At 37.5% G+C, this 21,361-nt stretch overlaps 1 protein-coding gene across 9 annotated transcripts; it reads left to right on the top strand.

The window, feature by feature from the left end:
- The first annotated feature begins 1,998 nt into the window (after window positions 1–1,998).
- On the top strand, window positions 1,999–4,469 carry LOC116141880 (protein arginine N-methyltransferase 1.5-like). 9 transcript variants are annotated; one of them, XR_004129895.1, is made up of 4 exons: window positions 1,999–2,441; window positions 2,520–2,640; window positions 3,412–3,517; window positions 3,615–3,777. XR_004129895.1 is itself a non-coding variant. In XM_031427353.1 (3 exons), the coding sequence occupies exons 1-3, from the start codon at window positions 2,379–2,381 to the stop codon at window positions 4,417–4,419; spliced, it is 252 nt and encodes an 83-aa protein (XP_031283213.1). In that variant the 5' UTR covers window positions 1,999–2,378; the 3' UTR covers window positions 4,420–4,463. The 9 variants fall into 9 exon arrangements, 3 of the variants coding, with proteins under 3 accessions (XP_031283213.1, XP_031283212.1, XP_031283211.1); XR_004129890.1 differs by lacking the exon at window positions 3,615–3,777 and adding an exon at window positions 4,352–4,469 and having other exon boundaries at window positions 2,520–3,517; XR_004129893.1 differs by having other exon boundaries at window positions 2,961–3,777.
- The last annotated feature ends 16,892 nt before the right edge of the window (window positions 4,470–21,361 follow it).

Genomic DNA, 21,361 nt, shown 5'->3' with positions numbered 1-21,361 from the left:
ATATGATAAGGAGTCTACGGGTCACACACTTAGAAAACGTTTTAAGGATGGTAAACTTTGGAAATGGTATATTCGTCTTTTAGATGAATGGGCATATTGGTAATTTTTTTATGTAATTAAATTTACTGAGATTGTAGCCTATGTCCAATTTTATTATTAGAGTAATTTAGCAAAATTATGATCCAGTCACGGTTCACAAACTTCAAAACCATTACTCCCTAATCTCTGGTAAGTACAGATTTTCTTGTTTGTATTTCATTTAAAGTTACAAAATTTTCAAGTGCACTCTCTTCGATTTAGTATGATTATTGGTTTTCTTTATCTGAATGATTTTCATACAATTTGTGGACTACGCGTTCTCTTTAGTTTAGTTTGATTATGAGTTTTCTTTCTTGAATGATTTTCATACAATTTGTGAAGTGTGTGTTATCTTCGGTTAAGCAAAGATTTTGAGTTTGTTGTTTTAATTTTGAATGTGTGCGTCAAGATTTTAAAACCCGACCCGGGGGGGAGGGGAACCCGGCCAACCTATTGGGTCACGGGTTTTATAGGTCAAACGATCTGACCGATGGGTTAGGCCATGACATCAACAAAAAAAAAAAAAAAAAAAAAATATTTCAAAATGCAGATTTTAATTTTTAATGGGTTTTTTTCTTCTTTTCTGTTGTGTTGGTTTTGTTGAATAAAAATGGGGAAGGGAGAAGAAAAAGGCTAAAAATGGTTACTTTTAATTTTATTATTTTTTAATATTTTACTATAGCAACCCGGGTTATACCGGTTGAACTGGTGGTTTATTGAAAAAAAAAAAAAACCGGTTCAACTGCGGGTGGAAGCGAGTCAAATGCTATTTCTGATTTTTTACATGAACTAACCCGGTGTAGCCACCAGTTTCAAACTGGTTCAACCGACTAGGCCAGGCCGGGTTTAAAGCCATGGTGTGCATTACTGAAGTTATTTTGAGTTTTCAAGCTTAATTAGAAGATTCACTTGCCAAAATTAATTGAAATTTTCATGTTCCCACCCAATTTTTGTGTTCCCGCCAGAGAAAAATCATAGACAACTAAAATGATTATTCTGACAACTAAAAAATTAGTTCTAAATTAACTCGTTTGATAACTAAGGGTGCGTTTGGCTTATTGTTTTTATCCATATTCCCAATCATATTCTTCAAATGTTGTTTGGCACGTTATTCCCAAAATATTAGTCTATTTTTTAATTACTTTTAGACCCCATAAGTTTCTTAATTTCATTAAATACCCCCTAGAAAAAAAGTTTAAAAACTAACAAAAACACCCCCACTCACCAATACTTGCCAGATTCTGGCAACCACCGCCGGTGATAGCCGGAATCTATCACAACAGTCACACGATCACCAGAAGTGGCCAGTAATGGCCAGATCTAACGGCCAAAGAAATGGTCATCGTTGATAGACAACGACGGCCATATCTTTGGCTATCGCTGACGGCCAAAGATGGCCTTTTCCGGCCTTCGAAGGCCACATCCGGCCTTAGATATGGCCTTTTCTGGCCAGATCCGTGGTGGATATGGCCGGAAAAAGCCATATCGATCGAATACCCACCAGATCCAACCGATATGAGTGATTATCCAATTTTCCGCCCAGATTCCGATAGTGGTGGCCGGAATCTGGCACTGCGGGTGGTAGGGGTGTTTTTATCATTTTACAATATTTTAATATATTGGGGTGTTTATTAAATTAGCAAACCTTGTGGGCTTTTTCATAAATTTTTAAATTTTATCTCGTAATACTCCTATATCCAAGTATCCAATACTATTTCTAAAATCTTATCCAAAATAATAAACTAAACGCACCCTAAAATATATGTTGCTAAATATGGTTTATAAAATATAAAAATTAGTTTTAAAAAATAATGAACTAAGGAAATGACCAAATTGTTTAAGTTAATTACTAAAAACCCATTCCTATATAAACCCAACCTAATTCCCCAGTTTCCCCTCGGATATTGAGCGCATCTTCTCTTCTCCACGCACTGTCCATTCTCCTTCTCGGCTTCGTTCATGCATTCAATCTTCTTCTTCCATAGTCCATTATTCTCCACCATCTTCTTGTCCGATTCCAGTCCGTCTTTTGAAGTTTACAAATGTAAGTAAACCCAACCTATTTTCAGGGGAAGTCAGAAAATTAACCCTCCGTTTAACTCAACCAAAACCCTTGAGGCCTCTTGTTTGTATTGTTTGCAGAAGAAGATCAATAAACCCAAAAGCCTTCTTTTCATCTTTATTCTTCTTCTTCGACTTCGTCTTCGTCTTCTCTGCAAGCAAAACATTGCCGTTGGGTGAGAGAGGAGGATGGGACAAAAACGAATCCAGATATTGTGGAGTGGAGACTGACTTCGACGATGACATGCCGCATCTTTTGTCCTACAATCTCTCGTGGCTTCGATTTTGTCGTTGCTACTCTGGTTAGTGTTTTTCTTTTCGATTCTTTGGTTTTGGTTTTGATCATTCTCTTTAACCACCACCTGTTTCAAATCTTACAGATGGACCCCGCTTATAGGCCAAGCTTGGTAGAAAGAGACGCTAGTGGTGGATCAAATGTTCTGCCATTTGCTGCTTCTGACTTGGTTTTGAGCCCCTCCCAATGGAGTAGTCATGTTGTGGGTATGAACTTTTCCATTCACAGTTAGTAATCATTTCTTTTTATATATTTAATTTGCTTTGAATTTTTTTTTAGCATACTCCTTGCATAAGGAGTTCCGATTATAAGAAAAAATTAGGATGTTGGGAGAAGACTTAGATATATTCATTTGATTTTATAGTCTTGTTTGAATTATATGTCATGTATGCTAACCTTTTTGGGCCTGTAATAGATTCTACTTGGGCGAATTATTTTTTCTGGATTGTATGAGAGATAGTTCATGCTGTGGGTATAAAATTTTGAATTTACTGTTGCTAATAATTTCATTTTATATGTGTTTCAGTTTCTTGTTTATCTTGATGCTGGAGCATGTGATAGTTTCTATCAGGAGAATTATTTTATGCGAATAATTATTCTCTCAAGCAGATGACATTTTTAATTTGCTTCAAAAAGTTTTTGATTTTTAGCATACATTTTCCATAAAGAGTTCGGATTTTAAAAGATAATTAGGAGGTTGGGAGAAGAAATTGATATATTCATTTGATTTTGTAGTCTTGTTTGAAAGATTTTGTCTTTAGCAAAGTCTTTTGCTTAGGAGTTTGCTTTTTAAAAAATCAGGTTGAGAGACTTGTTTGGGCCTGTACAAATTCAAAGTCATAGTATGATTCATGCTAAAGTTCTTCTCTGGTGCGGATGTTCTGTAAAAATTTTGGTTTGGTAAAAAGTGATAAAAGAGGTTCTTTTTGCATTACAATCTTGTGGAACTCCCCCAGTATATTCTCGAATCTATTCAGGAAAAATTAGTTCGTGGATTCACTTGGATTCAGAAGATGAGACTGGATGGGTTCTGAAATTACTTTGAAGCAAGAAATAGCATGGGCTACACATTTGTCCTTACAGGTTTGTCTTGAAATGATTTCCCTGCAATGTTTATATTAGTTCAAACAAAATATTAAGCATTGATGTAAATTTCTTTTTGTTTTGCTTGTGATGTTAGCTTCTTCATATGATGCACTACAAAATCCAAATTATTTTCCCGAGGAGAAATTGTGAGGAAAACTAAATGAAGTAGCATATACTGCTTTGCTTTTAATAATTTTTTGACTGGATTGTCTTTTTGACCTTTAATCTTTTGGCTGCTGGTTACTTTATTTTTTTATTGTCTTACGGTATGATGGTCTTGCAGGGGTGATTTTAACTTGAATAACTTCCAAGATGGTTTGCTATCATCTACTTTTATGGTTGGACTGCTTGTAGCTTCTCCAATATTTGCTTCCTTGGCAAAGAGGTGAACATCTTCAATAATATTCATCTGGGTGTACTTTATGAAGCATCTGCAGTTGTGTCATTTTGAGAAGGGAGAGATAAGTGTTTGGGGTTGGAAAATGAGAAAGAGGGTAATGATGGAAGAAAAGAAAGTAAAAGGCATGCGATGCTATGAACAGGCTACTAATAGCTGAAAGGAATTCTCTCTTTCCTCGTTTCCATCTGCTATCATAATTATTGAACTTCTATTAAAAAGCTTTCAGAGTATTACTGGGAAACTAATATGTTTTGCAAAACTGCACTCTGCAGTCTACAGTCCACTGCAGTTTTGCAAACTGTAGTTTTGCAAAAGTTTGCAAACTGTAGTTTTGTTGTTTATTTCCTAACTTAGGAAATGTATACATTCGAAATCAAAAGCATCTTATAAAGAACAGTTTTTTTGATAATTATGTCACATTTTTTGTGCAGATGAGTGTGGCAGAAGCCAGAAAAGCTTGTCAAAGTCAATATGGGTGGATGAAGGAAGCATTGGATAGATTAGTAGAGCAACTAACGTCGCAATGACAACAACAACCTGATGAGGAATAGGTAGATCATTCTTGAAGCTAATCAAGAAAATCTGAATTGTAAATAGAATGTTGTTGAAGACAAAGAGTTGTGTTAGGGGGATAAACTTTAGCTCAAAGTAGTAGGATGGAAGCAAGCAAGAAACTGTGACAACCATTGAAGATTCCAGATTATAGGAAAGAACAAAGATGTTTGCAATTTTGTTTCTTGTTTCACTCTTTTGGAATTGGAATCTTGAAACTTAGAAGATTTTGTGTTAGTGGGTAAGTAGGAATTGTATGTGACTCTTTGTTATTAATAAAGAAGTGCACTTTGATTTGGGAAACTCAGCTTTTGTTGTTTTGTTTGTTTTGTTGAAGTGAAAATGAATCTGGGTATTATCATGAAGAAAATTAGTAGGTTGATTCATAAATTGGGGTTACGGTTAATCATCATATTATCATCCCAATCAGGGAAGATTTTTCCTCCCTAATTCACCACACCAATTTTCATCCCCAATCAAGACAATGCCGAAAATATTTGTCCCCAATCATGACCCAATCAGGGATGAAACCAATTTTTGTCACCAATTGTGCTTTTTCTTTTTCAGACACATTGTCATTTGGGATATATTATTATTTTGTGACAAAATTTCGTCACAAACAAATAATCTTTAGTGACGAAACCGTATTTCGTCTCCAATGGCGTGGCTTTGGACGATTTGTTTATTGTGGGCATTACCCTTTGGTACACCGCTTTGGGGACGATTTGGTCTGTCGTTCTGCATTACTTTTTAGGACGAATTTGTAACTTTTTGTGACGAAAATTTTTGTCCCTAAATTTTAAATTTCTTGTAGGAGACTTGATTTTATGCACTGAAGTTGCAGTTTTGATAATGTTGTACAGGTTTGATAATGCTATACAGAAGTGATGCTGTTGTGCAAAACTGATTTCATAGATGGTGTACAAATTTTTAAATGAAGTACAGAAGATTGGTTATGGATTTAGTATTGTGCAGAGTTGAACTGATTTAAAGTTGTGCAGAATTGAGTTGTTAATTGTGCAAATTTGAGCTACTGCAGAGTTGCTGAATTTTAGTTGTAAAAAGTTGAGTTGTTAATTGTGCAAAGTTGCAAAGTTGAGCTACTGCAGAGTTGCTGAATTTTAGTTGTACAGAAGTTGAGTTGTTAATTGTACAAGTTGAGCTACTACAGAGTTGCAGAGTTGCTTTAGTTGTGCAGAATGAAGTTGATTGTTATTGTGCAAGTTGCAGATTTGCGAATGTTGAATGTGATGCTATTTTGAGCTAATGCAAAGTTGTAGAATTGCAGACTGTCTGAATTTTGAACTATGGTATTTTGAGCTAATGCAAATGATATTCAAAGAGTGCAAAAGGGATAAAGGAAGTTGAGTTTACAGGGAGCAGTTGATCAAAGATTTGTTAAAAACTGGCAAAAGAAGTAAAGAGAGTTGAGTTTAAGGGGGAATGTTGACCAAAGATGTTTTATCATAGAACCAGAGTGTTAAGTTCACAAATTGTTTTACTGTTTTGTAAATAGGTGAAACGGTGGCGTTTCAAGTCTTGTAGCCTTTGTGTCCAAAAACGATGGCTTTTGGGACATCGTTTTAGTTCTTGCTCTTCACTCTCTTTACACGTTGTTTTTTGTAAAGTCTCTAAGTGGTTGTAAAACTAATTCAATCAATGAAATTCATATTCTGACTTTTCTTGTTTTTTCTCTCTATAAATTTCTAGGTTTAGTTTGAGCTTTGCAAGTGCGAAGTATTAGATAAAAATACAATAATGGGAAATAACCATGCTATACGTTCAAGTATTCAACCTCTAGAATTTTTGTTGACATTTTCTTTTGTATGACTTTCAACGTCAATACCAAATTTGCCAACTTTCTGTGGCGACAGGTCAAAACACATATGATAAATATCAACTCAATCAATCTTCCTTAATATCATCCAATACCTGTTTAATTTGACATACAGATAATCATTTGAATTTCTTAGAGCCAAAATCCTACCCATCAAATCAAACCGTATTTCATATTTTTTTTAGTGGAAACTTTTATCTTTTACCATCGGAGAACCCAAGGTTTGCCGTAACAACGAAGTGGTACCAAAAGGTTTTGAAATGACAAATAATACCTTCCATCATGTGTCTGTTAGTGATTTCCATTTGATAATCGTGAAAAGACTAGAATGCCCTTGAAAGTTTGATATTTTAGATTTTTAAAAATTTAAAAATTTAAAAAACCCCCTAGTTTGCTAATTTAACTAAACACCCCAACATTAAAAATTTTGTAACATAACAAAAACACCCCGCCACCCGCAGTGCCAGATTAGCACCACGTGGAATCTGGCGGCAAATTGCGTTACACACAGACCCGTCATATCTGTGTCTTTCACATCGATCTAGCCATCGAGAGTTTTGCGACCGGACGGCCAATCTGGCCGTAGATTGACCTTTTCGCAGATCCGCATGGATCTGACCGAAAGGCCAGATCACGGTTACGACACGATCGATGGTCTATGTCGTAACGCAATTTTCCGGTCAGATTCCAATGTGGTTGCGAATCTGACACTGCGGGTGGGGGGGGTGTTTTTTTTTCATTTATATATTGGGGTGTTTAGTTAAATTAGCAAACCTAGGGGTTTTTAGAAATTTTTAATTTATAAAAAAGTAAAATATAAAACTTTGAAGGGGAGACCTATTTTTGTCATTTCAAACCTTTTGGGTATCACTTTGTCGTTACGCAAACCTTGGGTTGTGTAAGTCGTTCGGCCTTTTACCATCTATACAACTTGGTGGCAGTGGTTTCATATAACATATCATTTTACGTTACATGATTTACTTCCAAATATTAGTTAGCATATATAATATAATGAAAGATAACTTAGATCAAAGTAGTTAGTTATTTATTACTCCCTCCTTTCTATATAATTCATTTTAAGCTCTGCTCTGCACAGTTTTTAATGAATCAATTTTATCTCTTCTTAAATTGATTTCCTCTATATTAATGTGGAAAAATTTTGTTTTTCCCACTAAACTGTTGAATATGATGAGAGAGAAGAGAGAGAAGAGGAGGGAGATGTAGCCATGTGGCCATAGAAAAGGGAGAGAAAGACGAGACAGAGGTAGAGAAAGGAGATGTGGGCGATAAAAAGATAATAAAGAGAGAGAAAGAGATGCGCATAGGAAAAAGTGGAGAGAGGAGATGAGGGCAAAGAAAGAATGGAATGTGGGTGAAGAAACATTGAATGAAATCAACGTATTTATTTAAAAAGTTAATATTAAATTTATAAAAAACCAGGGAGTATAATAAATTATAAACCACTCTGGATAGAACCTGAAATTGTTTTGTTGAAAAATTAGAAAGTCAAAATTTGCTTTTGCTTTTGCGGGTTATACATAATTTGGCATACTTTTTTTTTTTTCTGACTGCCACCGCGTTTCATAGACTTGCAATGGATATGTATACTTTCAATATTTAAAACCAAATTTGCCAACTCTCTCTCACAAAAGTACAAATATTGGATATATATCACCACAATTTTCTAGAATGAAATCATGTTTACTATAAATAGAGGTTGCTGTCCTAACTTTATACCAACAACATATTCGAAACATTACATTCAAAGTTATAAATCTTGAAGCGAATCACTCTCCGAAAGAAGAAAAGGAAGGAAGAAACAAGAGCCAAAAAGTTTAATTAAGTACAATGGAGGGCTTATTCCTTACCTCATTCACGTGTGAAGAACCGAGACCTCAGAAGGGCTACCGGAGCTTGTCTGACAGTTCCAGCCACCAAAGCTACCATTTGTTAGGCGGAGGTGAGTCCTTGGAGGGTTCGAATTCCCACAGGCGAACAAGGTCAGAATTTCTGCCTCCTCCCGTGGAATTCTTGGAAAATCGATCTGGAAATGATTCGTTCGCCAACGTAACGTTAACAAAGGTCCTGTGAGGTCTCTTCTTCTGTGGCTGTGGGTTTAACGTTGGTTCGAATCCTCAGCAGATGAGAAAGGCATTAGTTCTTGATTTTGCTAGTCTTCGAAGATGAAGATGTTGAAAAAGAAAATTGATAGTGTTTTCAAGTGAAAGGTTGATTTATTTATTGATTAATATGGTGGACAGGGTCATCTTTGTAGTTGCAATTGTAAAAAGTTTCTTGTAATGTACGCTTGAGTTATTGAAAAATGCTCGGTGCCATTGCAGTAACAAATGGTTTCTGGGCAACTTGTTACAACTTTTCAAAGTTAAATGAATTTTCCTTTTTTTTTTTTTTTTTTTTTTTTTTTTTTTTTTTTTTTTTTTTTGTGTGTTTTCAATTCTTGGACACATTTAATTTATTTGCATACCTGTAGGCAATGTTAGTGGTAGAACTAATAATTCAAGTGGGGACAAAAAAAAAATATATATATATATAAGCATAATGTTAACAAAGCGAAAAAAGTTAAAAAATAAAAATAAAAATTTGCACACTCAATTTTGATATGTTAATTTGTTTTCTTTATTATGCATATTTCAACTGTAGAAGCAAACCTAACAAAGAGAAACGTAAAAAGAATAAAAAGAAAACGCCATCCATATACTATAATATAATGTGTATATAACCTATAAATTTCCTTGAAAACTTGAGGGAGGTCACTGGCCCACGCTGGTCCTACTTTGCCTACACCTTTGACTCTAATGCAAATAGGTTCCATTAAGTTGTTGTATGGAATAAAGGAAACGTGAATAAGTCACCACAGCAAGCACTCATTGATACAAGCAAATGTTTAGGAAGATTTTAATTATAATGAACAAACTATTCTCTACAAATTGATATGACAACATTGTATACTTGCCTTGTAATCTTTTTTAATAATTTTATTTTATTTTGAATTTAAATTTACTCAATTATCTTAAAACACATCTGATTGTATGAAAGAGTTTATATAACAAGTTTGTATATGAAGTATTATCTAAATAATATATACAAATTATATTTTTAAATAAATTTGTCAAAATGATAAATAATAATTTTTAATTATCTAATATAAAATTTATATTCAAAGTTTAATAATTTTATCACAAAACTTATTCAAAAATTAATTAAATTTATAATGAATCTGATTCCAAATAACCCAAAATCATAATTCATAACCTAAACTACTTAATTTAAATTTTTTTAACATAAAGTTAATGTTCATACAATTATAAATTTGAATAAATTATATAATGTTATAAATTGAATAATTTAATTACATTACTTATTTTGAGGGGGTTTTAGTTATTCCATACACAAGAGCCTAGGGCACACCGTTCATAAAAATTATTATTATTATTATTTTATATATATTATTGAATACAAAAATTTATTTTTTTATATACTAAAAAAATCAGGTTGGTCCAAATCATTTACCCAAAAAAAATTCACACGGGCACCTAAACTAATCATCGGGATCCATTAAATACCCTACAAATCTAATAAAGTAGGTAAGTCACAATATAATAGATGACCACTTTGTGGGACTTGAACACAAGACTTTTGGATAACCCACCCATTAAACTTACTTTTTTTTTAATACTCAAATTTTTATTTTTATTTTTTTGTTACTGGGAGTATCCGAACCAACTTACGCATACGTCGACTAGTCTTTCAGTCCCGAACAAAGCTTCCAAAATAGGGCAAACCGCAGACGCGTACTTCGACTAGTCCTTCAACCCCGAACAAGGCTTCTAAAATAGGACAAACCCTGCGGTCTATGATCAACAATATTAGTAACTGTTCTTCTAATTTGAACCTAAGACCACAGGGAGAGCAAACCCGCCCCAAGCCTTTACCACTCTGCCAACCTATTATTTGTTTAATACTCAAAATTCTGTTATACCAATATAAATATGTTAAGTTTGAGGGCGTTCAATGCTAGTAATTGGCTTCCGTTGTACCTCGTTAGTATAATTATGATGAAAGAGTAAAGATTAAATGACTATGCTAATTGCGGGGTACAAATAATTCAGTGATATATTAAATTGTGGGTGTACAAATAATTCTGTGACTATACTAACTGCGGGTGTACAAATAATTTCTTGGACATAAAATTATTTAAAAGGATTTCCCGAATTATTACACAATAATAAATTTTCTCTAAGATACCCTGTAAACAAAATATTATCGTTGTATGAATGTCTGCGACCACATTGTCTATCAAATTAAAAAGGGAGAACAGACATTTTCCTACCTAAGGTTTGGCAAAACAGACACTTTCCCATCCATTAAGTTTTAAAATGACGTTTTCCCAACCATTGTCATATTCGGTTAAGAAAATCCATTACTATTTGACTATAGAACGAAAATATCCTTTATTATTTAACTTAATAATTTCATTATTATTTTATGTCATATCATCAAATTCAATTATCAATATGCCCTTTTTTATATATAAAATTACTGATATACCTTTTTTATCCCTCAAATTTTTTATTAAAAATAATTTTTTAAATCACAGTTAGATATTTAAAATTTAAAACATTTAAAATTACCAATTTGTCCTTGTGATTCTGCAACCCTTTTATATTTAAATTTTGTCAATTTAACCCCAAATGAAACTCAGTATTAGCATTACCAATTTGCTTAAATAAGACTCCAAATTGTAAAATTATTGTGCATATATATAAAGAAATTTTGTCAATTCAAACCCAATAAAAATAGGGAATTATATACAAAGAAATCAACTTTTCCAGTTTCTCATTCATTTCTTAAAATCCAAAAATTTTTGCTTTCACCCTCCCACTTTCTAGCTCCTTGAAGCTTGCTTTTCCTTTGCTTTCTGGATCTTCAAAACCTTTTTCACAATCTTTTGCTCTTCCACCAAAAAAGCTCAAATTTGATGTATTATTTTCAGCCGAAGTTACCATCCTCAGTATCTTTGCAATTGTCTTAGGAGGGCATTCTCCATTTAACTTAGCATCAACGTATATTGCCTCACCTGATCTTCGCTAAGTTTTGGAGTTGCCTAAAACAATCCAGAATTGCATAAAAATCAGCTTGAATGAAGCTTACACATATATGAATTTGCTAGCTATCAGTGAGAATAACAAAATAGAAAAACTATGTATGTTCCAAAACGAGTTAGTGGTAGAAAAGAACAAAGATGAAGTACATGCCCATGTCACCAGGCTCTATTGACCATGCATAGTGATAGGAGAGATGAAATCATTGTCAGGGCAGTATTGAAGATGCTGCAAATGGCATAATAATTAGTGGAGGAAGACTGACGGTGACTTTTTTATTTTGAAAAGGGCGAACGACTTGTACATACCCAAAGTTTACTGTAATGACAAGTTGGTACCTAAAAGGTTTTGAAACGACAAATAGGTACCTTCCGTTATATTCTGTTAGTGATTTTTGTTTATTAATAGTGAAAAGACTAAAATGCCCTTCAAAGTTTCAATTTTTGTTTTTTATAAATTTAAAAATTTCTAAAAAAACCCCCTAGGTTTGCTAATTTAATTAAACACCCCCATATATAAAAAGTTTGTTAAATGACAAAAACACCCCCACCACCCCAANAATTTGATGTATTATTTTCAGCCAAAGTTACCATCTTTGGTACCTTTGCAACTGCCTTAGGAGGGTATTCTTCATTTAACTTAGCATCAACATATATTAGTATTGAAGATGCTGCAAATGGCATAATAATTAGCAAAGGAAGAATGACGGTAACTTTTTGATTTTGAAAATTGAATATCATCTTCTTTTCATCTCTCGAATTTGTTTGACACTAGGCTTCCACAACCATCAATTACAAAACTTTATACTTAAACCAATTATGATATGCAAAGAATACCAGAATTCTAAAATATAAATGATCACTCCTCAGATAGAAACACCTTAAATGATTTATAAAGTCAATCCAACAGAATGATCTTTATTGGCATGGTAGTTAAGAGTTGAAAACATAAAAATACTATGACACCACTTACCATGAATAATGTGATGAAGAGATCCTTTAGAAGTATGTTAATAGACAAGGGCATGTAGTGGGCCATCAATGCAATAACCAAGAAGCTCAACAACATTTTCTTGTTTAAGTCTTGATACCATGGAAACCTATAAAATCATATGTGTGAACTATTAAATTTGACAAAATATTTATTTCAATACAATAGAAGAACTGAAGATAATGCACAATAATAAGCCAAACCTGTGCTAGAAATTCCAGGTCTGGTTGCTTATTGGAATCTGATTTCTGGATGGCTGCAACTGCCCACTTCTCAGAACACCAAAATACACTCTTCCATATGAGCCCTCACCAATTAATGAGTCAATTGTCTGAGATATCTCCTCCACTCCCACCAATTGCAATTGTTGATGCGTGATTTTGACACCAAATAATCGCACGTGGGAAATGTTGAGCTAACTCAAAATACACACGTGTATATGAGATATTGGGTTGAATAAGAGATGAAGAACAATGTTTAAAGTGGTTTGGATGCTTAAACAAGAAAATCCTATGTCCACTGATATTGTATTATATGTAAGATCAGGTCTCGACTAGTGAGCTGACTTGTATCTTTGAGAGTACGAGAGAGAGAGAGAGAGAGAGAGAGAGAGAGAGAGAGAGAGAATGCTATTACAGAGTGAAATTTGCTAATCCCACAAACGGGAGAGGAGATCTCTATTTGTAGTAGGATGAATTAAAGTAATGATTACTGAATCTACGAGTGGGTCAAATTGTCGTGCAAATCCTTCTTTATATCCCGTTGCTCACCTGCTCGAGTGATTTACTCGACTTGTGCAGGGATTGGACACGTGGAACACCTTTAGCCTTTCGCCAGTCTGGCACACACCCACTACACTGGCAGGAGCATGTCGCTCATGTCAGCATGTGACGTGGCTGTGTCTGAATGGCTGCAGACCCTACCTAAGCTCTGACCATCCGTGCTGACAAGGCTTAGCATCAACCCTACTTTTTCAGGCATAACAGAAGTCCCCTAGTTTTTAAGGTTTGAGAATCGAACCTTGAAAACTACTTAATTATGCCTTGACTTGATTCACGTTGAATGGACTATGGTCGATCCGACCTAGTTGCAAAGAGGTCGCGGAAACATTTCCATGCAGGCGACCTAAAATGATCTTCTTTAAGGTTCGCGACCTATTCTAGATCCCATTCAGTGCCATGACGATGATTCTAGTCTTTGACCAAAGTTCGCGACCTGATTATACTTGAGAATTTTTGTTGAAAGCAAAATCACGTCGCCTCACAACTAACATGCGACTAGGGCGAAGAGTCATGTCGCTTCGCGACTGACATGACGAAGAGTGTTTTATATATCGACCTCTTCAGATGTTATCCGTTGCACTTTTGTAGCTGATACATTTAATGAAATATCTTTTGCTCTAACAGACGTGTCTTATGCGCAATAAGTGCCAGCCATGCGCATTAAATGTGAGCTATGCTGAAACGACATTCCTTATCAGAGCATTAAATGCGGATGTGAGCATATTTAATGTGGAGGAGGGAAGCATGCCGTCGCTTGAGTGTTTCAATGAAAAAGAACGACGATTTAGTTTCTTGAAGCGTGATAGTCACTCTTCTTCGTTGATTAGCGACATGTGGTCGTGATCCATGGTAAGGAGTGATCTCCGTTCAAACGTCGTTCAACTTCGAGAAACTCAAACGCCACTTCCTTCACTATAAAACCTCATACTCACCTCTGGCAATGTCACAATACTCACTTCTTCAAAGAGAGCAAGGAACTTTCGTGAGCCCTGATTTTCCGTCTTTCAAACTGGTGCGTGCTTAACACTGGGAGCAAGAGGATCAATCTTCATATTGAAGAGGTAAGAATGGTTCCTCTGCCACTTTATTTAATTTTTTGTTTTTGATAGTTGCCATGCGGTGACAATGTTTGCCGGTAGTTGATCGGAGATGAAATCCTCTCCTAGGGTTTGAGCCATTGGGGGTGGCTCCTAAGAATTCTGTTAGGGTTTTTTCTAGGGTTTAAGGGAGGAAACGTTTGCTTTTTCCTCCACGTCATCGTACGAAACAATGTACGACGACTAAGTGATGCCTTCATGTCACTTTTTTCATACAGTAGAGGAATGGACTCTCCAACGACCAGAACAGATGAGGGAACCAGCTTGTCGGTGCATGATGCTCTTGCGGGTCCCTCTCAAGAGATTCTATCGATGATTACTGCCGAGGAGATTCAAAAGGTGGTAGACCAATACGCTCTCAGTGTGGAGGTCTTCCAACATAAGACACACACAGCTCGGAATCTACCAAAAGGGATGGTTGCGATCTCCGAGAACATCTTTAAGAGTGAAGGGCTGATCCCTTTCCACCTTTTTGTTAGGTCAGTCCTCGATCCTTTTGGGATCGCACCGCTACAGCTCACACCAAATGCATATATGATAGCCGTGGCTATGTATATCGCATGCGGCAAAAACGGATTGGGCGAGCTAACTGCGCTAGAGCTTGGTTGCTCGTACATTCTAAAGAAGAGTAAGGATAAGGACTCCTTCTACCTCTCGAAGTGACCTACAATCGAGGCGGGAATACATAGTTACCCCAGCAATGTAGGGGCGTACGAGATGAAGTTCTTTTTCTTTCGATATGATGGCATTTGCCAATTTCAAGAGCCGAGTAGGTTCTCCTTTCTTTTGAGTTGATGAATTTACTCTTTACTAACGAGCTCTTTGTTTCTTCGCTGTTAACAAGACGACTAGGTTATCGGCTCTCGAGGATCCAGACAGAATCACAGCCTTCGATTTTTTACCCGAAGAGAGTCGCGACGCAAGATTGCTCATGACAACCGCAAACTTGCGGAAGTACGGTTTCTTTAGCCTCGAAGCGACCTTAGAGACCACATCGAGTAAGCATCATAACCTTAACCTGTCTTTTGATTCTTCATAAGGCGAACTGTTTTGCTAACGATGTTCGCATGCAGCGACCATGCCTCCTAAGGTGCCCAGATCTCTACGACTAAGGCAGTTCTCCTTCCCCCAGTTAGGTGTCACTAGACCTGTTGGAGCGGCTCCCAGTGGTCCCCTCGTCGGAAGGACACCGACGGGTGCTCGATCTGACCTGCGGGCGCTCCCCAGCTTTCGACTGCTCACCCGAAGCAAAAGACAATGGCCCAAAAGTCCAAGAAGCCGAAGCAACTTCGGGCCGAAGAGTTGGAATCTGAGACTAAGGGTCTAGGTGTTTTGCCTTAGAGGTCGTAGCCTTACCAAGCGTTCCACTCAAGAGGGCCATCCAGGGGTGCGGCTGGCATCTCTATTACCCCTGAAAGTCTGTGGACGAGGCAAAGGGAGGCTGCAGGTCTCAGGAGGAGGTCGGGCAAGAAGCCAAAGGGAAAAACTTCACCTGCTGTGGGCACGGGCACGCCCGTGCTAAACTCAATGGGCCAGCTCCCAGATCATCTGCAGTCAGTGGTTTTCACCTTGCTGGAGTGTGGGTTCACGGAGGCGTTTGAGCAGTTTGTGGCCTCCAACCCCATGGACCTAATGTCCACATCCTTCCAGCACCTTAGCCAGGTAAAACGAGCTATCCTCGACGAGGACTTTTATATTTGCTTTTTTAATGGAAAGGAAACTAACTCTTTATTCTCTTCATTACACAGGCCCTGCTCTCTATACACCTGTCCCTGCAAAAGGTTCAGCTGGGCTGCTGAAGGGCTGGTCGAGCTGAGAGAAGAGAATGTGCGGCTTAAATAGGACTTAGAGACCTCACGAGCAGAGAGAGACTCATCCACCGTTCAGGCGAACCAGTACTTGTCTGAAATGAATGTTACTCTTTTCACGATGGATTTTCAAAAGGCCGAGCTGGAGAAGTGCGAAGAGGAAGTAAAGGAGCTCTAGAGGACAGTGGCCAGAATCACCAGGGAGGCTGGCGAGAAAGAGCAGGAGCTGTTAACGAACTCCGAGCGGGCCTTACGAGCAGAGCGGGAAAGGGCAGAGCTATGGGAGACCACCGAAAAGCAACGGTGGGCGCTTGAGGCCGAGCTCCAATTCACCCAAGGTCACGTCACTTCGTTGACTGCAGAGATGCAACAGCAGGAATTCAAGGTAGAGAGGAGGGCTGCTAAGTGGACGATTCAGTCCATATTTGCCTTTCTGCCGAAGAACCCAAGGATCGATCTGTCTGACCTCCCTGATGAGTACTGGGATGCCCTTGCTTCCACGGCCTGGGCCGAGGATGGGGAAACAGCTCGGGGACCTGACCCGGAAGAAGAGCATCCGGAGTATGTCCTAAAAGAGCTCGCGCCCGAGCAGGTAATTGGTGACCAGCCTGAGGATGTTGAGGTCGCCCCTCTAGGACTTGGAAATGAGGATTAGTGATCTTCTTTTGTACTCTTTCCCGCGCTCGCTTATGTACTTTCTCTTTTATCAATAAATAAAGACATCACTTTCTTAATCTTTTGAGTACTTACAATTTTTGCACATGAGATTGCATTCTAACTGTTTACAATAACATTGGTACAAGTCTATGCGAACAGAATTATACACATGGAAAAATGATTACAAAAGAATAGAATCATACACTTGCTATTCACAATGATTAAGAAAAGTAAAATATTTGCAAGGGAAAAATGAGTTCGAAATTATTGATAATATGGTCGGAGGTGTTCAACATTCCAAGCTCGCGATACTTCGAAATCGTTCAGCCTTTTGAGATGATAAGTCCCCGATCTTATCACTTTGGCAATGTCATATGGGCCTCCCAATTCGGCCCCAAAACTCATGCACTCGGTTCTCTTGTACTGGGAAGAACTTCCTTCAAGATGAGGTCACCTACCTAGAAGTCTCTTCTTCTAACTTTAGAGTCGAAAAACCTTTTCATGCGTTGTTGATAGGCTGTCATTCTTAGCTGAGCCTTGCCGCGATGTTCTTCAACTAAATCCAAACTTGCGTGCATGAGCGCTTCATTGTTTGCTTCGTTGAATAGGTCCCTCCAAAGTGAACCGGTTCCTACCTTCACAAGGATCATTGCTTCACAACCATATGCTAGCGAAAATGGGGTTTTTGAGGTAGAGGTTCTCGGAGTCGTCCTGTATGCCCATAAACTTCAGGGAGGTCGTCGGCCCCATTTCCCTTGGCTGCGCCAAGTTTGGCCTTCAGAGTGTGCTTAATGGTTTTGTTGACAGCTTCAACCTGACCATTTGCTTGCGGTCTTACGACTGAGGCAAATTTTTTATGGATACCCAGCTCGTCGCAAAACTGCTTGAATTCCTCGTTATCGAATTGCTTCCCATTATAAGAGATGAGGGTATGAGGAATTGTCGAACCGGTTGTCACAATCACAAAATTAAACCTAAACACCATAGTGAGCGGTAAGTAGGGTCGAATCCACAGAGAGCAAGACTAACAACCTAATGTATATTTGAGTAACGGAAATGAAATTAACAATTTGATTAATTAAACTAAACAAACTAAATGTAAATAATAAAAGCGTGAAATTAAAACTAATGAAGACTTTATAATAAAAACATTGCCGCTACGGTTTTGGTTCGACACGAGACCAACTCACACAATTCTCCTCCACCCTCTACAATCCCCTAAACCTGCAAGGCAAGGTAAATCAATGAAATTGTTTACCGGCGCTTTAGGTATAATCTATCATGTCACACCCGATCACTCAAGTTCGATTGGTTAAAGACTATCATTAAATACCGATAAACGCTACAAGACAATACTACTAGTTGGTACGCGATTAACGAATATAATTTGTCAACACATATCTTCCAATCAACCAACTTCACAATAAACACAACAACAGTAGAAATGAAATTAAATTCGAACACAACTCAATTACAATCGATGTGAAGTAATGAAAAGCAATATTCATCATTTAATTATCTCAAACCAACGTTTATCATTCAGCAAGTTTTATGAAAACATTTAATCACAATGGACAAAAATATTCATCACAAATTATGCCCAAACCATATTAAAGTATCGAAATCAAACATGAAACGAAAACAAATATAATTCGGAACACAACACTACCAAAAGTCCAACAATCGGGCTCATCCAACTAGTTGAGAGCTGATGAGGAGAGCCATGCAGTCAATCTCGATCTCGCCTACGTCGTAACAGACAACCGGGAACTCAACCGCTATGGTTGTGTCGATGGAGGCTAAAACGGTGGAAACGAAGCTGAACATGGCGAAGAGGAAGTAACCGACAACGATATGATGCGAAGAAGGGGCGAAAAAAACCAACGGACAGCCCGGAATATGAACAGTCGCACTCGTCAGAAAACGTTAATTTTCCTGTGGGTCTTTTGGAAAATGGTGGCGGAAATGGGATCCGAAGGTACCAATGGAAAACTCAGGTGATGAGGAGTTCAGATTACCTGATTCCGACGGTTTTGGCGACAGCTGAAGCTTGGAATAGATAGATCCGACCATGGGGAAGGAAGATCAGCCACCGAGGAGATGAAACGTCACCGGAGTTCACCAAAAAATGTCGAAATCATAGTTGGAATGCGAAGAGTCGCGGTGGCAAAAGCTTGATCGTGGTGGCATTGACGACTAATGAAAATCGGTGCAAATGGAAGATGAAAGGTCGTCAGAGATCGCTAGAAATAGGAGAGGAAGAGTCACCGAAAAAACTGTGGATGGGTGTCGGCGCTTTGGATTTCGACGCTTCATCTTCTTTTATACACAAAGTAAAAAAATCACTTTGGTCCCTACATGATTGAAAAGTGACAAAATCAACCCTTATAAATATGACAGTTTACCCCCTAAACAGCATAAATGAGACAAAATCACCCCAAATCCATAAACCACAACCTAATATCAACTCATACCCTTTCCAAAATCATTCCAAACATGTTAAATTCGTAAGAAAAAAATTAGGAAGAGATTTTCGTGAATAAATTCATAAATTCTTTAATTATCTCAATATGATTTTATCTTAATCACACATATGGTCTTTTTATCACCAAAATAGAGTCACTTTCATGACTCTAATAGGAATCCCATAGTGGCACACAATGTTCTTAAAGACGAAGTCCTTGAGCTTTTTGGTGGTGATCATGGCCAATGGCTCAGCTTTTACCCACTTGGTGAAGTAGTCTACCGCGACTATTGCATACTTGACTCCCCTTTTACCAACTGGCATGAATCCGACGAGATCGATTCCCCACATGGAGAATGGCCAGGGGCTGGTCATGGTTATCAGCTGGTGGGAAGGAGCTCGCGGTATGTTCGCGAACCGCTAGCACTTATCACACTTTTTGACAAAGTTGTAGGTGTCTTCTTGGATCAGGAGCCAGTAGTACCCTTGAAGAACAACTTTGTTGGCTAGGGATCGTGCAACTATGTGATTACCACAGATCCCTTCATGTATCTCCCTCATGATATAGTCTACTTCCTCATTGGTTATACATTGGAGGAGAGGGGCGCTAAACCCTCGCTTATACAGCTGATCTCCTATAAGTGTGTAATGAGCAGCTCTGGTTCGCAGGGTTCTTGCCTCGACTTTGTCGTTGGGCAAGGTCCCATCTCCGAGATACTGAATGATAAGGGTCATCTAGGAGACTGACTCGACCACATTCACGGCCTGTTCGGGTGAGATGATACTGAGGGCCTCTATAAACCAAACAGGAATGCTCTTTGGCGCATCTGAGTCCAGTGATAAGGCTATCTTTTGTTAGTAAACGGTCCCGTATACGCAGCGCAAACAAAAAATATAATATAACAGGATCGTTTACATGAGCCAAGATCAAGGGTATGATTTTACAATTTATGTTAAATAAAATCTGCATAAATATTCAACATGAGTTAAGAGAAACAAACGCACGTTGAAGGCTCCTAGAAATTTGTTGACGAACGTTTTGCTACCGATCCAAGTGTAGGATCGAACCTGCGTAGTCCACACGAAGACAATCTTAAAAGAACCAAAGAGGGATTTGCTAGATCCTCTTTGGCTTCAAGATTAAGAAGAAGTCAAAATCAATTGAATTGATTTTAGGCAATGGTGTTACTGCCGTGGGAGAGGCAAAGATTGGGGCTGCTGTGTGTATATTGGTTTTACAAAGAAAAACTCACTCATTAAAAATCACACACACTTTTCCTTTTATATTTAAAAACAATTTGCCCTAATCCCATACGGAATAGGCTTGGGCTCCAACCCAAACGCCCCATGTTGCCAAACACTCCCAATTTGATTTATTTTAATTTCCATCATTATCTCAATTAAAATCAATTAATATATATATTTAAATATATATTAACATTTAACAATAATGATAATATATTTAAATATGTGCGAACACACATTTAAACGTAATTTCACTTATTTAATTTTTCTAACAAATTAAATAAAGGCTACGACCTCAGCAAATTTAATTGCACTGTGAAATTACCAAAATACCCTTTCGCCTTAAAAGACGAAAACGCCCTTCTTTCTTCTTGCATCTTAAATTGTCTTCTATGTGTGTGACCCTTAGGCTCCTCATCATATCGGCAGTGTATAGTATTGCGATTAACACCAATTAATCGTCTCACTAATACACAGACCAAGATTGGCCCCTAGCAAGGCATCATGGCCACCCGATAGATTCGGATTCAGCAAAGTAGCTACCTGTCAACGATATGGTTACCGTGCAATTCGATCCTTTCATCATACGTTATCTCGACGAGACGAAGGCATAGAAATAGTGTCAACCTTCGGTTACTCTCGATATTATTTATTCAGTTTCTGGACCAATGACCCGTATTATAAACTGGATAGAGCAACAACTCAATCCCACTGTGGCCACAGTTTTAGTGTCATTGCCATATACTGAATTGCGCCGTGAGATAACTTTCTCCCGTACCCGGGAGTGATAAATCCTCTGTCAATCCACCATAGTCTTGATACACTCCTTGATGCAGCCAATCACCACCGTATTGACAGCTCTGAAAAGAACTGCGTTAGGCTAGTG

The sequence above is a fragment of the Pistacia vera genome, unplaced genomic scaffold (assembly GCF_008641045.1).
Source record: "Pistacia vera cultivar Batoury unplaced genomic scaffold, PisVer_v2 Contig400, whole genome shotgun sequence".
Classification (NCBI taxonomy): Eukaryota; Viridiplantae; Streptophyta; class Magnoliopsida; order Sapindales; family Anacardiaceae; genus Pistacia; species Pistacia vera.
This window is presented reverse-complemented; position numbering and strand designations above follow the sequence as displayed.

Coding starts and splice junctions, on each gene's coding strand:
- LOC116141880 (XM_031427351.1), top strand. CDS start 2,379: ATGACATGCCGCATCTTTTGTCCTACAATCTCTCGTGGCTTCGATTTT. Junction 2,442..2,519: donor ATTTTGTCGTTGCTACTCTG/GTTAGTGTTTTT, acceptor CAAATCTTACAG/ATGGACCCCGCTTATAGGCC. Junction 2,641..3,390: donor ATGGAGTAGTCATGTTGTGG/GTATGAACTTTT, acceptor GAACTCCCCCAG/TATATTCTCGAATCTATTCA.